This window comes from Bos indicus, chromosome 14 (genome assembly GCF_029378745.1).
Source record: "Bos indicus isolate NIAB-ARS_2022 breed Sahiwal x Tharparkar chromosome 14, NIAB-ARS_B.indTharparkar_mat_pri_1.0, whole genome shotgun sequence".
Taxonomy (NCBI): Eukaryota; Metazoa; Chordata; class Mammalia; order Artiodactyla; family Bovidae; genus Bos; species Bos indicus.
In genome coordinates this window covers 6,499,066-6,514,538 of record NC_091773.1, presented here as the reverse complement: position 1 = coordinate 6,514,538, position 15,473 = coordinate 6,499,066, and the positions used below count along the sequence as shown (strand labels likewise).

At 45.5% G+C, this 15,473-nt stretch overlaps 1 protein-coding gene across 5 annotated transcripts in view; it reads left to right on the top strand.

Moving 5' to 3' along the window:
* The window catches only part of KHDRBS3 (KH RNA binding domain containing, signal transduction associated 3), a 152,379-nt gene extending 137,299 nt beyond the window's left edge, over positions 1-15,080 (top strand). For 3 of the 5 annotated variants that reach the window (XM_070802410.1, XM_070802412.1, XM_070802413.1), the window contains 2 exons: positions 4,224-4,282; positions 6,081-6,701. In XM_070802410.1, coding sequence (XP_070658511.1) covers positions 4,224-4,282; positions 6,081-6,172 — 151 coding nt within the window. In that variant the 3' untranslated portion in view covers positions 6,173-6,701. Of the gene's footprint in view, positions 1-4,223; positions 4,283-6,080; positions 6,702-7,629; positions 7,687-14,827 lie in introns of those variants that run through there. The other 2 variants (XR_011570471.1, XM_070802411.1) reach the window with 1 other exon arrangement.
* The last annotated feature ends 393 nt before the right edge of the window (positions 15,081-15,473 follow it).

Genomic DNA, 15,473 nt, shown 5'->3' with positions numbered 1-15,473 from the left:
GAGAGTAGAGGCAAGATCAGTGGACAAGAGTGGTCCAGGGAGTCAGCAGACCACCGTATTTGAAGGATTATCTGCCTGCGTACAGAAAACAGCAAGACTTAGGACAGAGATGCCATTGAGAGATTGAAAGCTGAGTGTTTGTGCAGAGGAGTGGAGTGTAATGGGCTACAGGTGGCAGTGCGGGGGCAGTTGGTGAAGAGAATACTCACCTTCCTGTTGTCCCAGGGGCACATGGGCCATGGGGGATAAGGGAGAGGAGAGGGCCACTGAGGGAGAGGTGGCATTAGAGGAGAATTGAGTTTCATTGAGCAAGAAGGCAAGGGAGCGTCTAAAGAGGAGGTGGAGGATGCGCGATGAGCCGTGACTTCCGGAGGGCACAGAGAGAATTGGGACGGAGATGGGGACAGACGGGGACAGGCGGAGCTCTACAAGTGCTGGAGATAAAGAGTAACTAGTGATCTAGAGTTCCCTGAGCTGCAATGACCAGCCGAGGGCCTGATGACATGAGTCCCAGCGACTTTTTGGTCAAAATTCGTGTAGAGGCTTGACGAGATAGACACCAGATAGATTCATGTCAGGAGTTCCTTCTTAGTCCCATTCATGGAGACAGGGTGGTCTGGGAGCTCGCTTTTGTCCTCCTTTTGAACGCCTGTCCATGCCCTGGGGCACGTGGGCTTGGTCCCAGTGCTGCCATTTGCTCTGTGACCCCTGTGTTTACTCCCAGTGCTGGGCCTGTTTCTTGACTCTGATTGATGGATCGAGAACCTCCGGGAAAGCCAGGAATTACGCTGAGCCTTTGGACTTCCTTCTACCCCTGATGCAGGGTGGGACATGGAGGACAGAGCAGGCCTGGGAGGCGGCCCTGGTGCCGGGAGAGGAGCTTGCTCTGGACCACCTGAGGGAGGGACTCCTATTGACACCTTCTGATGGAGAAAAGGCATAGTCAACCTACCGTGTTTTCTTGCTTCTTATTAATGCTGTAAGTTGTATTCATAAATGAAGAAATTTTTAGAGTCTTCCCCCTTTGCCTTATGTTGGGTTTTTAGTTTATCCTTGGGAAATAGGACACGTCTTGGGTTAATAGACATTGGAGGTGCACGAAATGAAATGCTGCAAAAGCAATTCAGATGGAACTGACAGGTACGAGAATGGGGCTCAGCTGCTCCCAGCTTCTTGGCTTGATGACAGTCTTGAAATAAATAATCAGAAACTGAGTGAAATGATAAAATATGTCAGTTTAAAGTTTCCAGTTGTCAAAACTAAGATTGTCTTATCACCAAACCATCGCCTGACCAAATTATGTTTCCTTTTATCCTTCCGTTCATTGGGAAACATTCTTCACCCTGTTTTTTTTGTTTTTTTTTTTTTTTTATGCTGATCTGTGTGAGAGCACTTCCAGGTGGATTTCCAGTCCACCCCGATGCTCATTAATGCTCACTTCATTTAATCAAGGGGACTTTGTTTAGTCAGAAGGCAGTTGTTTTTCTCCTGTTTATTGGTCTCAGTACCTGTCACTGACAGTTCCAAGTTAAACAGTGGACCTGTCTCAGTAAAGGGAATTCTATTCAGTTTTATGAAGAGGTCACTCTCATTGTTTTCTGTGCAGCAAAGATGAGATATTAAAGAACATTGCAACTTTGTCTAAGGAGCCATTATATTGTAACTTCTGACATTTGGAAAGAAGACTGAGGTTCACTCAGTCTTCTTTAACTTAGTGCCGAGTTTCTAAGAAACAGTAGCCGATTTATTTTCAACAAAATGAGAAATTATGTTGACTGCTGTGTCCAGATGCTGTACGTGAGGCACTGAGAACGTTAGGGCTTCCCAGGGTCTGGGGGGCATCTAGCGTGGTGAGATTTGGCAGGCAGAGGGGCACTTGGACTCAGCAGGCAGGTGGACAACTGCCCCAAGACTGTCCGTGCTGGGAGGCCTGGGTTTAGACTCAGGAGTCTTGACCCGTGTTGGACAGTGGCATTTTATCAAAAGTATCCCTTCTGAATGTCTGTCTACAAGGTGAGGAAAGTGTTCTTCTTTAATAGCATTCTCATATTTAAAACTGTTGAACTTTAAGAGGTAGGGAGGCCATATATTTTTGTTGTTGCTTGTTTTTGCTAGACTTTTTCCTTCTTGACTATGCATGTCTCTCTGTTCCTCACTCAGCTAGCCCCTCTTCTCTTCTTGCCGTAAATGTACGTATACCAGGATGGAAAACTAGGGCTCCAAGGGAGAGGAGGCACTGGAGAGCAGAGAGTACTGAGGCGGTTGCAGTTCACCATGGCCCACTGGCAGCGGGGTTCCTGCAGAGCCCTGAGACAGCATGCGGTCCCTTGGGACACGTGCAGGTGGACAGAGGGCTCGGGTTGTGAAGGAAAGGCACACTTAGTCTTGCACCTATTCTTCCATTTGCAAGTAGTGTGACCTTGGACAGGCAGTGTAACCTTTTTGAGTTGCAGCTTCTACAAGTGGCATTTGGGCTAACGACTGGGTAGGAGGTGCTTGGGAGCAAAGGACAAGAGGAACCGTTCTGGCAGAGGAGGGCAGAGGCGAAGACCTGTCCTCATAGGCATGACACAAGCCTGTAGCTCCCACCCCCATCCCCTCTCACAGGGCTCGCCATCCTGTGCTGCCTTAGAAGGTTGATGGTTAGTCTCCAGTGAAGTTCACCTGGGCTTGTGAAACGAAACGTAGGAGAACCAGGTGTGGACTTAACTGGATGTGTCCCCTTTCTGCTGTCTGTGTGATGTTAGGCTGGCGCCCCAGCTGTTCTGCTCTACAGCATCCTTACCTGTAAAATGGGCATGACAGCTCTGTCACGTCCAGGGGCGGCAACGGCTGCTTGGGGGTCTTGGGGCTGGCACAGGTATTATTCACTCCGTGCTTCCTTGGCAGAGAAGGCAATGGCACCCCACTCCAGTATTCTTGCCTGGAAAATCCCATGGACGGAGGAACCTGTTGGGCTGAAGTCCATGGGGTCACTGAGAGTCGGGCACGACTGAGCGACTTCACTTTCACTTCTCACTTTCATGCATTGGAGAAGGACATAGCAACCCACTCCAGTGTTCTTGCCTGGAGAATCCCAGAGACGGGGGAGCCTGGTGGGCTGCCATCTATGGGGGTCGCACAGAGTTGGACGCGACTTAGCAGCAGCTTCCTTGGGTGCTAAGCAGCTCAGCTGGATCGTTTTCCATTCTGATTAGAACTTCTTTGCTTGATTGCATCAAGTTGGAATAATGAGAGTGTTTATTCCAGGACAATCCAAGATAACAAATTCAGGGTGATTGTTTCCCTACAAAATTATGAGAACTGGGAAAGGGGAAGCCAGGGAGAGTGGTAGAAGCCCTTCCTCAGACAGCCAGAGTAGTGTGAGAAACTGACTGTGTGGGCCATAGTCCCGTCATCCAGATTTCCCCAGAGTCGTTCCTGTAAAGGTTACACCTAGATCACACATGTTGTGTATGTGAGTGGCCTGTTTTGCATCATCTACAAAATGGCCTTGGTGACAGATCACTCCCTCCCTGGGTCTCAGGGACATCATGCGTCAGAATACAGGACAGCTGCGCACGTGCCTCCGTCCCCACAGGCTTGGCCAGGGTGGGCGACTGGACCCAGGGGCCTTTCCCACCCACCACACACAGCCCCTGCTGAGCGGCCACCCCTGATGGTAATGGTGTGGTGCTAGAGGGTTAAACATGTCACCCCATAGCCGTGTTGCTTTATTGTAAAGCCCAGTGCTTGGGCCTCGCACAGCATCGAGGTGTCTGGTCTGTAGGGCTGTGCCTTCTGTGAACTCGGTGTCGGTAGGAAAGAAGCCGTGGCTGCGCTTCCTCCTGCACACACATCCCCCCCACCCCACCCTGATCCCTTGCACGATCCCAGCCTGGGTCCACTGCATACGCGTACCCTCTCAGACCACGATTCCTCCCAGAAGAGACTGCGTACTCCTCAGGTGCTGTCAGCACTCTCCACACGGACAGGCTGATCGTGGTGGTTCAGTGTCAGACATGGTTGTTGTGAATTCAAGTCAGAGACCACAGGAGGGGCCGATGATAGTCCTAATAAGATCGCTCTTCTCCGTGGGAACTCTGTTCAGCTTTCAGCCCTGCTTTTAGTAGTTATCTTTAAGTTTTAGATACTTCATCAAGTATGATTTAAACTCACAGCCACATCAGTTTGTCCTAACTGTGTTTTTGTCTCTCTCTGCTTGTGTGTTTTGTTTCATGCAGCGGTGCTGATTACTATGATTATGGACATGGACTCAGTGAAGAAACGTATGATTCCTATGGTGAGTAAATGGCGGAGTGGAGCCATAAATAGAAAGGTCATAGAAATACCTTAAAGCACTTAACTGGGGAGACTCATACAGACAGAATTTTAGACCACTGCTGCCTCTCAGTTCATCTGTGCTTATCCAGCTATTTTCAGAAGCTCTCTAAGGTTTAAACTTAATATTTAAAGGGGACTAAAGACTTGCAGAAAATTGCAGGCATTGATTCTGAACTTAAGATTTTCTGTTTGGGTTGATTGCAATGTGCTGATTTTCTCACTTACTTGAATAGTTTGCCAAACTACAGACACTTGATAGAATGACTCTCTCTGAAGTGTCTTTGCTTCTTGAGAGTAAAGAAAAGTGAAGCAGTTGAGACTACAGCTCTCAACTGCTGTAGTGGTGATTCCACCACAGCCATCTTTATATTTTAATTTATTCCCAATCTCAGTTCCTCTAAAAACATTACAGTGGGAGTCATTCGTTAAAGGCTACAGAAGCGCTGGGCCAGGGAGGAGATGGATGGCTGTCTCAGGCTTACAGAGAGACAGTGAAACCCCACTGAGTCCAGTGGGAGCTGCCCAAGGTGCTGGGGAATCCACATCCAGAGTCTCAATATGCAGAAGGACGACAGGTTTAATTAAAAGAATTGGCTGCAGCAACTTAATGATACTGAGAACCTCCTTTGCTGCCGGGCGCAGAGATCAGAGAACACGAAGCTTCAATCAGTTGCAAAGCTCTGATGAATGCCTCATGCCCAGTGCAAGTGAATCAGGATTCTCGTTAATGGATGTTATGACATTTCTCTGAACATAACTGAAAAACCATTTTCCAGTGTTCCTTTTGAAGTGCATTTTGTTATATCACCTGCCCCAAGCCTTGATGACCGCACCTTGGATTTTTTTTGTTGTTATTCGTAACAAACACTTAAGAGACATACCTTGGTTTGTTGAATGCTGTCTACTTAAATTGATGCAAGTTAGCTTGAGGGAATGATGTTGATTGCATGTTTGTATCAAAGAAGAGGTCATTTTAAGCAGTTTTCCTCACAGCTTTTTAAAATTGGTCTCCGTGGACACATGGCTTTTAAATCACTGTGTGCTGCAGCATAGATATTAACTGTTTGTTGTCAAAGACCTTCAAGTGACTCACTGACAGCCCTGAGCTGGAGTGAACCAGGGTCCTCTGTTGGAAATCCATCATTTCGTGTGGATTTAGTATGAGGATGAGTGCAATTTGACGTTATGTCATGAGATTATTTCCTATCCAGGAAGTATTTTGGAAACAGAAATCTCCACCCAGTACAGCTTTCCTTCCTTCTTTACATGAAGGACCCGTGAAGAACAAAGCCACATTTCCCAAACTGCCCATTGCCATTTTGCACTCCAGTATTTTTCTCCTTTTGCCTTCACAGATTTTTATCTGTGTTTTCTTTGTCTTTGAAGAAGAAATCCCAAGTGACCCTTTTCCCATGCATAAATGTCTTCACATTTAGCAAGAGGCAGCTCAATTTGCTGCTGGAGTTTGTGAACTTTTATTAAATGAGTGACCAAAAGGAAGTTCTTGCAAACTTGGCTGTCATTTAAGATACAAGGATCATGTCTTCCCAGGCTGGTAGGTTTTACTAGTGAGATGAACATCGTCCATTGTGTTTGTAATTGTTTAAAAGTTAATTCTCTCAGGTTTTTTAATACCTTGGGGATTTATATCTTCAGTATGACATCTACCATGGGTTCAGGGCTAAGTTAGATTCTGAGAAATGAAGCCATGGGCTCTCTGGTGTTGATCTAACTGTGCTTCATCTGACTGGCTTTAGGGCAAGAGGAGTGGACTAACTCGAGACACAAGGCCCCCTCGGCGAGGACCGCGAAGGGCGTCTACAGGGACCAGCCATATGGCAGATACTGACTGTGCTGTCTGCTGTTGTGACATAGCCAGTCTCCACCAGTCCTGTATACTGTTCAAAGTAATTTTTTTCTATGAACAATCCCTTTTTAAATAAATCAAAATGCTTAAAATCTGAATGGATGGAATTTAAAACTACTTTGTTGAAACATCAACCTGGGCAGAAAAAAAAAAAAAAGACATGTAAAATTTTGTTATTTCCAGTCTGTATATGAAAAATAGGTCATCAAAAGGAAAAAAAAAATAACTTTGATTAACTAGTGTTAAACAAAAAAGATAGGTTTACTAAATATGTTAATCCATCCTTTTAACATAAGCCTCACCTTTCATTTTAAAGGTTTCCATAGAAATTTAGTTATTTTATCTTTCAGCCATATGCTATTTTTTTTTCCTCTTGCCAACATGCGTAAAAAGGGAAGCCAGTTACAAGTGCAAATAATGTGGTATTCTTTTGTAACTCAAGTCTTGAAATGTTCTGTAGTGTTAAGCAAAGTCTCCTCTTGCTTGATACTAAATAAACTTTTGAAAGAAATTTTGTGTGTGTGAGCTAACAATTTCATGTCTCTCTTATTTAAAAAGGCCTTCATAAATAGTCGTAAACAGGGAAAAGATTCATTTAACAATGCTTGTCAAAAAAGGGTCACACTAAACATTGTACAATTTATTTAAAACATGGTTTAAAACTAAATGTACCATTATATACTCACCGTAGATTTAAATGCTGTTTAAAGAGTCCAAATGGTGTCCAGCTGCTTGAATGGCACGTTAAAACTACGCAAAACCTAATCTTGTTTAAAAACTGGTTTTAAAATAACTACTGATTTTCTGAAAAAGATGTGATCAGTTTTCATCTTGTTGAGCGTTTTTTCACTAGTGCAACTTTGGATTTTTTATGAGAATTTTGGTACCTTAATGAACACCTCGCTCCATGCTGGAAGCAATAAGCACAAAGCTTTTAAAGACTTTCTGACTTGACTAATTGAGGTCGCACTCGACAAGGCTGAGGATGTGTAACCCTTAAACGGTCTTCATTTTCAAAGGTAAATAAATCAAATAAGATTTTAATCTCACTTAATTTATCTTAATATAACTAATAAAACCAGGGAGGTTACAACTTAGCAAGTTTCATTATCCATTTTAGAAAGGGTTTAAGATCACCTAAATTCTCATTTTAAAAAGTTTAATTTGTTTTAGTAATCTAAAAAGCCTTAGTTTAGTCAGTTTAATTGGGGCCAATTATACCCTGTTAAACAAATGTAAAACCTCATAACTAGTTGTTTGTAATACATTATTTGGTTAGTAATTGAGGGCACTTCTTAAAACTGACAAATATTTAATAAAGTTTTTCTTTAATCATTTGGCCTAAGTTTTTTTAAAACTGTAGATTGTGTAAAATGTTTAATTTTTATTTCCTGAGGGACTTTCTTCTCTTTGAGTAAAAAGGTCTTTTCTTTTGTTAGGAATGTCAGCCACCTTGGAAAGTGAAAGGAAGGCGGCCGTCAGTCCAGCGGACACAGGTGAGTGTCCTTGTTCCGGTTCTTTGATGTGCTTGGAGGACGAAGACGGCCTCAGGCTCTTCTGCGCGCTTCCTGCTACCAACTAGTGACATAGCGCCAGTGGCAAATTACCTTCCGGAATGTAAGCCAGTCAGACCCAGTCAGGCCAGCACAGGCTGTGGAGCTAGGAGGCTCGGCCCCCGCAGTGTGTAAGTAACTCCGTTACCTCCTCAGTAAAAATGTAACAGGCTGGTTGGTAGCAGGAAAAAATTTTCAGTTTCAAGTGGAAAAAAAAGTTTCCCAAACCTATTGATAACTGTGATGATCCCCCACTTTTTCTTCAAAGGCTGTATATATTCTCTCTGTATATATTCATAATACGACGCAGATGTGCTGGAAATTTGGGACAATAATTACCGTAGGCTTGTGAAAGTATGATTTTTGCATGTGTGTCCTTTTCTACTTTGAGTTTTGCAAAACAAAATTTCACTTTTAAGAAGGTAAATATTGCCAAGTATTTTATAAAATTGTTTCATAAAATTCAAACAATAGGGATCGTGAAAGAAAGATATCATTTATCTGAGACCATTAATACGGTCTCACTTTTCAGTTACTCTTGTTTTTTCCTAAACTGTCAGGAATGCTGCATGGGCCCTGACATCCCAGAGAATCTGACTTGTAAGAGAGTGTGTGAGCCTGCCCGTCGCCGGGTGACGTGGTCTGGCTTCAGCTGTCAGCACAATGGGGACATTCCTCATCTCCTGCAGTTGTTCTGAGCATTAAGCAAGGCAGTGTTCAGAGTGTTTTGAAGGCTGGCAGGTGATACCATAATGTAGAGTTTCATTATTGAAGTCGAATACACATGTTTCATATACATGGGAAATATGAGCGCTTTTTTTTCTCCTTAATCACCAAAATTAGCCAATTACTCTTAGGAAGAAAATAGTTCTCTTCACTCTCATAAATCAGAATAAATGTTTGGGGTTCTCTTTTGTTCGGTGCCTCTTTTCTTGTACAGAAAGCGAATGTGAATAACACATTTTTTCAATTTATGATGTTATATTGAAATTTTTTCACTATTTTCTTTAGTAAGTTTTTGTTGTTGTTTTTAGGAATTGGCATCTTGAATAATAAGTGTAGGCTTCTTTAATCAGAAATTATGGACAGATTCCTGGGAGGTAAATTAGTAGATAGTCTTCAGAGCTCGTTCTGAGAAATTGTTCAGTTTTATGTTTATTTTCATTTTCTTAAAGAAAACATAGCTCCATTGGACTGTAAAAGGGGGTTGTGATGCAGAAAGGTCAGGAGCCACCAGGATGCTCTTGGATGGTTCTGCTTGGCTTTCGAGGGCTTCCCTTACTCAGCAAATCCTCTACTGAGCCTCATTCCTCCCTGTCTCAACAGCCAAGACTTGTAGACAGCAGCCTGGTCCTGCCCTGTCCCTCTGTGCACACTGCATCCTTCCCAAGTCATCCCCGGGGCCTCCCGGCTCGCGGGTCATTTACTGAGTTCTCCCGCACACACACCTGAGGCACCAGGGGCGCTGCAGTCTGTGGGACGTGGACCTTACACTCAAGTATAGTATAGGTCAGCACGGATGGAGGTGGTGGCCTGACCCACCTGCACTTCCCGTCGCTGGGCCTTTGCGCCTGGAAGCCGTGCCTGCCCACCCTTCCATGATGTCTTCACCAGTTCAACCACAGTCCGCCGTGCTCTCTGAAATAGCATGCTTTTACACTTCCTCCTTTTAGTATTGATACCATGTGACTTAGATTGGTTAGAAGTTGCCAACCAACTTGTAACCTGTGCTGAATCACTTTCATTGAATCCTCACAACAGTAAGAATGTGACGGTCATCTCCATTTTACCCAGGAAGAGGCTTACGCTTCAGGCGATAGATCCCTGTGTAGGCTCCCAGCCCGGAGGCAGCAGTCAGTTGCACAGCATCCACTATAATCTAGGGTCTCTGCTCCCAGCTGTGCTGTTAGGCTGTCCGCTCTCTGGGCTGGCACTTACTCCCCCTATACTGAAGGGTCCTTGAGGACAGGGGCTGGCTCCTATCTTACCTTGTATTCCTAAAGTAACCCCACAACATTGAGTGTTGGCAGACCCTGTGACTGATAACCCTCCCCCTGCCCCAGATTCCTTCCTGGAGAGATTCTTTGGCTGTATTTAGGTTCTGAACCTTCCTTTGTTCAAGATATTCCAAGTTGAATCAGTGTCGGTGTTTATGCAGACGCGTTGGCTGAGCGTCTGCTGTGCTGCAGACAGTGGAGACGCGGTGATGACGGATGCAGCTGCCTGCTGGGGAGACGGGCAAGGAAGGTGCTAGCAGGGCTGAGACAGGTATAGCGCATGGGGAGAGACATGGGCGCCAGGTGGGGCGGTGGAGGCGGAGGGAGGGTGCCGGCAGGGGTTTCAGGACCCAGTAGAAGATGACCACATAGGGAGGGTCTTCTTGGAAGCAGTCTCACCCAGCTCTGTCATCCACCGGCTTCGTGACTTAACCTCTCTGAACTTTAGTCTAAGCTGCAGTTTCCCCATCTGTAAAATGGACACAATAGTGATGCCCACCTCAGTTTGCTGTGAAGATTGGAAGCCTGCCTGCCACAAACCTAGGTATTTGCTCTTGTTTACTGCTTTATGCAAATATTTGGATTATAAGAAAGCACAGTTATCTAGGAAACTTTAGTTATATTGGATTATTAGAGAAACCAATAGATGATGTTGTCTATGTAGACAAGGGACACATAATGAAGGATCTTGCAGGTCCTGCTAAGAAGCACAAACATGACAGCCCATGTCGAAATGTAATCTCTTCACCCTAGAACCTGCCCTACTGCACACCCCAGGCAGACATGGCGCCTTTTTCAGTCTCTGTTCCGGCAAGAACTTTGTACAGACCTCTTTGCACTGGTTATTGATGTGATAGCCAGATGGTGAGAGCCTTAAAAAAGAGGGGCCTAGTGTTTCCATCCTCTTGTTGCATCTCTTAGCACAGTGTGTGACAATTTAAGCATCTAGCAAGTCAGTGAATATGAAAGAGTGATATTGTCAGCGTGATCCGTGTGACTCCTGACAGGCAGTATTAGGAATGGTTGGGTGTAGTAGCAGAGACCCAAAACAGGAAGAAAGCAATCACTCACATAAATTGAATTACAATTCAGGCAGTCTAATTTAAAATTAGACAGTGACTCTGATGATTCGGAGAAAAAATTACAATGTAGTAAAAAGTCTAATAAGTTAAGCCACTTTCTAGGTTATATGTGATAAGTATAAATAGTAGTTTGTTATTCTGTATGCAAATCATATCTATTTATGCTAGGCCAGTTCAGTCATGTCCGACTCTGTGTGATCCCATGGGCTGTAGCCCTCCATGCTCCTCTGTCCATGGGATCCTCCAGGCAAGAGTACTGGAGTGGGGTGCCATGCCCTCCTCCAGGGGATCTTTCAGACACAGGGATCGAACCCGCATCTCTTATGTCTAATCTGAATCGGCAGGTGGGTTCTTTACCACTAGCACCACCTGAGAAGCCCATCTACTGTTTATAGTGATGTACTAGTTGTATTGATTGGTATTGACATTGTAGGAATAGAAAGGAAAATAAATCCATCATTATATTTAAAATAACAAAATCTTATGCTTGAGTCTGTTTCCATCTTTGAGAAAGATTGTAGGACATTTTAAAATCTGACTTGCATCCTCCCCTCATCCTACCTGATCGGGACTGATTCTGGAGGGGTTGTTACCCCACACACCTAGTTGTCTGGCTGTGACTGGCACCGCCTGCTGTCACTGTCCTGTCTCAGTGCGAGTCCTTCCAGGGCTCCCAGCGCGGGTGCGGCCTGCCTGCCTCTGCTCTCCCTCTGCTGCAGCCTCGCGGGCACGTACCTTCAGGGTGCTGTGCAACCTGCGCCGTTCTCTGCCCCAGATCACTTGTCGCCACCCTTCTCCCCAGCACTTGCTACAGCCAGCCCACACCGGTCTGTCCAGTTTTGGAGTAAGACTGACACACCTCCTCACTCTGGAAGTCTTCACAGTGTCTCCACATGTGCCCTGGGAGCAGAATCCCCCCGGAGGGCCCTGAGGGCTCTTAACGTGCAGCACGGGGTCCCTTCCTCTCAAGCCCCCACCCCCTTCTGGGTGTGAACGCCCTCAGCGCAGGCACCATGTCTCCATGCAGCTGTCATTTACCTGGTGAGTGAAATGAACCAGGTGGCATCGTGTCTCTGAGTGCAGGACTGTGCCTTAGGACTTTATCTGCCTCATCGGGTCAAGTTAGAGTCATTCTTCCATTGGAAAAGAATTTACCAGGTTGCTAAATGTAGTCATTCACATACACACGTATGTAAAAGCTCACCTGACCTCCATGGAAGATCCACGCCCTTCCTCACCTGCCGATGTCCACTCCCTAACACAGTTCTAGTGCCTAATAGGCTCTCAACCGAGGGGCTGGAATAAGTGAGCAGACGCCTTGTGAAGGCAGGGCTGATCTCCGCTCACTGGGGTTTTTTTGTATTTGTCTTTCTCACCGACAGCACCACTTCAGGTTCTGTGCACATGGAACCACGTCTCATTTGACTTTGCATCCAGACCCCGGCGTGCTCCCTGGCATGACAGTGCTCATGGAGGAGCCGATGACTGACTTGAGTCAGTGAGCAAATGGCTCTGTGATTTTAAAATACTGACCCTGAGCACCTCTCACTGTTAGTTTGTCAGTGGAAATGAGATCATTAACTTCTGTAACCACTGGCTTTTTCCCTAGGAAAGGTGAAGTTAGAAAACAAAACTATGCCCTTTATTTAGTAGGCGATAGACATACCTGGTACAAAATCTAAAACTTTGGGGAAAGTGTACAATGGAAAGTTGGTCTTAATTCCCACCCCTGCCCTGAAATACCCAGAAGCAGCTCTTGGTCTTGGTTTTTTGTGTGTTTTTCAGAGATAGAAAAACATACGCTTTGGTTCTGCACAGATTATTACTGTTTTTACATACAGAACAGTACACTGTTGTCTGCCTCCCTTGTTTCACTTTAGAGTATATCTGTGAGTTCATTTTCTATCATTTTCAATTATAAAGGTATGCTTTTCTTTTTATTGGCTGAATAATATTTATATGAATGCATCATAATTGAAACAACTGTTGACAGACATTTTGCCTCCAGTGTTCTGCACTCATTAGAGACAGCGCTAGACAGTGCAGCCTTTCATCTCTGTCCTTGTGCACGTTCGTACACATCTGTAGAATAAGTTTCTAAAATAGATTTATTGAGTCATTACATTTTCCTATAGTTATTACTGTATTGCTCCCCGTAGAGGTAATCGTGTATCTTAATACGCTTTTCTGAAGGAAATTTGAACCCCCAGTGTTCTTCTGTCCATCACAGTATACAGCTGTTAGCACCTACACAAAGCAGACTCCTCTCGGCAAAGTGGGCTCACAGTTGTTTCCACGTGCATGTGGTGGGGCTGGACCCCGTGGGAATGAGCGAGGCCAGCTCTGGGTGCTCGGCTGTGTCTTGCAGTGATCGCTGAGGATCCACGGTAAAGAGGGTGACGGATCGCGCTCCCTCGGGCTCCTGCAGATCTCTTCTCGCTCCTGGGACCTCCTTTCATGAGCCGATGGAGTCTGAGGCCAGCCCGCCCCAGGCCCTGCACTCAGCCCTGGATGCACCAGGGGAAGGGGCCGCCTCTGCTCCCGCGGGGCCCACGGCCTCTCCGCAGAAACCGTCCCCCAGCTGGCCCCTCTGTCCACCCTGCCTTTGCCCAGCTCCCCGCTTCCTCTCCTCTTCGCTGGCTGTCCAGAGCCTGCCAGTTCCTCAAGAGCTTCTCTCCCTCCTGCCCCCCGAAAACCCTTTTTCCTCTTCACTCTGGGAGCACTGGCTGACAGCACCCAAGGGGCGAACCCCTGATTCTGATCTACTGATTGATGTGTGGGTGGTCCTGCAACCCCTGAGAGTCCTCGAGGGTCAGGAGCAAGTCTGTCATGTACAAGGAGAGCACAGTCATCCAGCCATTGAGGAAATGTGCATTGATTAAACAGTACCCTAATTAACACTCGGGCTTCCCTGGTGGCACAGTGGTGAATTCGTCTGCCAATGCAGGAGACATGGGTTCAATCCCTGGGTCAAGAAGATCTCCTGGAATAGGAAATGGCAACCCACTCCAGTATTCTAGCCTGGGAAATCCCATGGACAGAGGAGCCTGGCAGGCTACAGTCCAGGGGGTCGCAAAGAGTTGGACATGACTGAGCACACATGCATATTAGCTGTTTCCCTTTTTAAAGTAAACAGCCTGGTTCGTCCCACAGAACACTGGTGCTGTGCGCGGTCCTGGCAGGCGAGGTGAAGGCCAAGGGGGTGCAGAGACCTAGGTCACGTGCAATGGTCAAGGAAGGACAAGGAGGGAAAGGCTCCACAGAGGAGGAGATGAGAAACCCAAAGAGGGTTTGAAAGATAAGTTGAAATCTTGAAGCAGATGAAAGAGGAGGACGTGTCAGAGGTGACAGGCAGGTCTGCGAGGCAGGGAGGGGCCTCACGGGTCTGGGGCAAGTACGCAGTTGCTGGAATGTGAGGTGTGGCACCCATGGGCGGGGACAGGAGGGTGGGCAGCCAGGTTACAGGGAACCCGGAGACCCCGGGACGGGCGTCTGTGACCGGAGCTGTGGAGTAAGCGAGGCGATGGCCGCGTCTCTACTGTGATTGGATTCGGCTCTCTTCCCTTCTGATTGCCGCTTGGGTTTTGAAACAACAATTTTGTTGTAGTTAACACATCAAAATGTATTATTTGGTGTTAATAAAATACATCTGAAAGCCAAGTTTCAGGTGACAAGTGTGTATCCATAGGAAGTCACCTCATATTTTAATATTGAAAGTTCCATGTGGAAAAAAGCATGGCCATTCTGAAAGCAGACCCATAAATGTCATAATGGATGGCATTTTGATGATCATCATACTATTTAAATCATTCATCTGCCTACTGAACACAAAGATTTTATGTCCTTAATTTCTGTAATTCTATTTTGCCTTGTTTTCCGTAAGTATTCTCATTTCTATTAAATTTCAGCTCGCCTGCTTCCTCTGCCTAAATCCTGTGTTGCCACCAGAGTATAAATATTTGTTTCTTGATGTATACAAATATTTTTCATTTTCCTCTCTTTCAGGAACTTTCCTTCCAATTATGGACTGCTTAAGAATAGTCAACTCACCAACGTGCCTAGTCAGTAAATGAATTCACTTGAGAACTTGAAAATCATCTTTTTTTTGCAGTTTTGTGTTTCATGAAATGTTTTATAAAATGGTATGCTTTCTGATTTGAAAAGTCTGTTAAAAAAAAAAGGGAAAGAAAATCAATCTTTGTCCCCTAACAGAAAACAAATGATTTGTGTATTACTTAATAAAGGCTGCCCATTTCAATCGCTTCTACTTTAATATAAACCTAGAAAAACAAAGGCTTGTTATTTCAGCCCAGCTCTGAACTCTGCACACTTGAGAACCATATGTGGCTGCACCTCACTACAGGAAGTCAAGACTCAGCACAAATTCCAGATTTGAAAATGATTTCTCCATCTCAGTTTTGGACCAGTAAATACAAATATGTTATGCCAAAAGCATTCCGCCACATGAAAGGTTACTTATAAAAAGGCTTCTGCAGAAAGCAGGGTGGCGCTGCCAGGATGGAAACCCAGCTTTCATGCCTCCGTAATCTGTCATGAAACAGAAAGGTCGCCATCCCCATGGACAGTAGCAGTCAGCTCCTGCTCTTTTCATCATTGGCTAGTGCTTTGTGATTTTAATTCAGTAACTCCC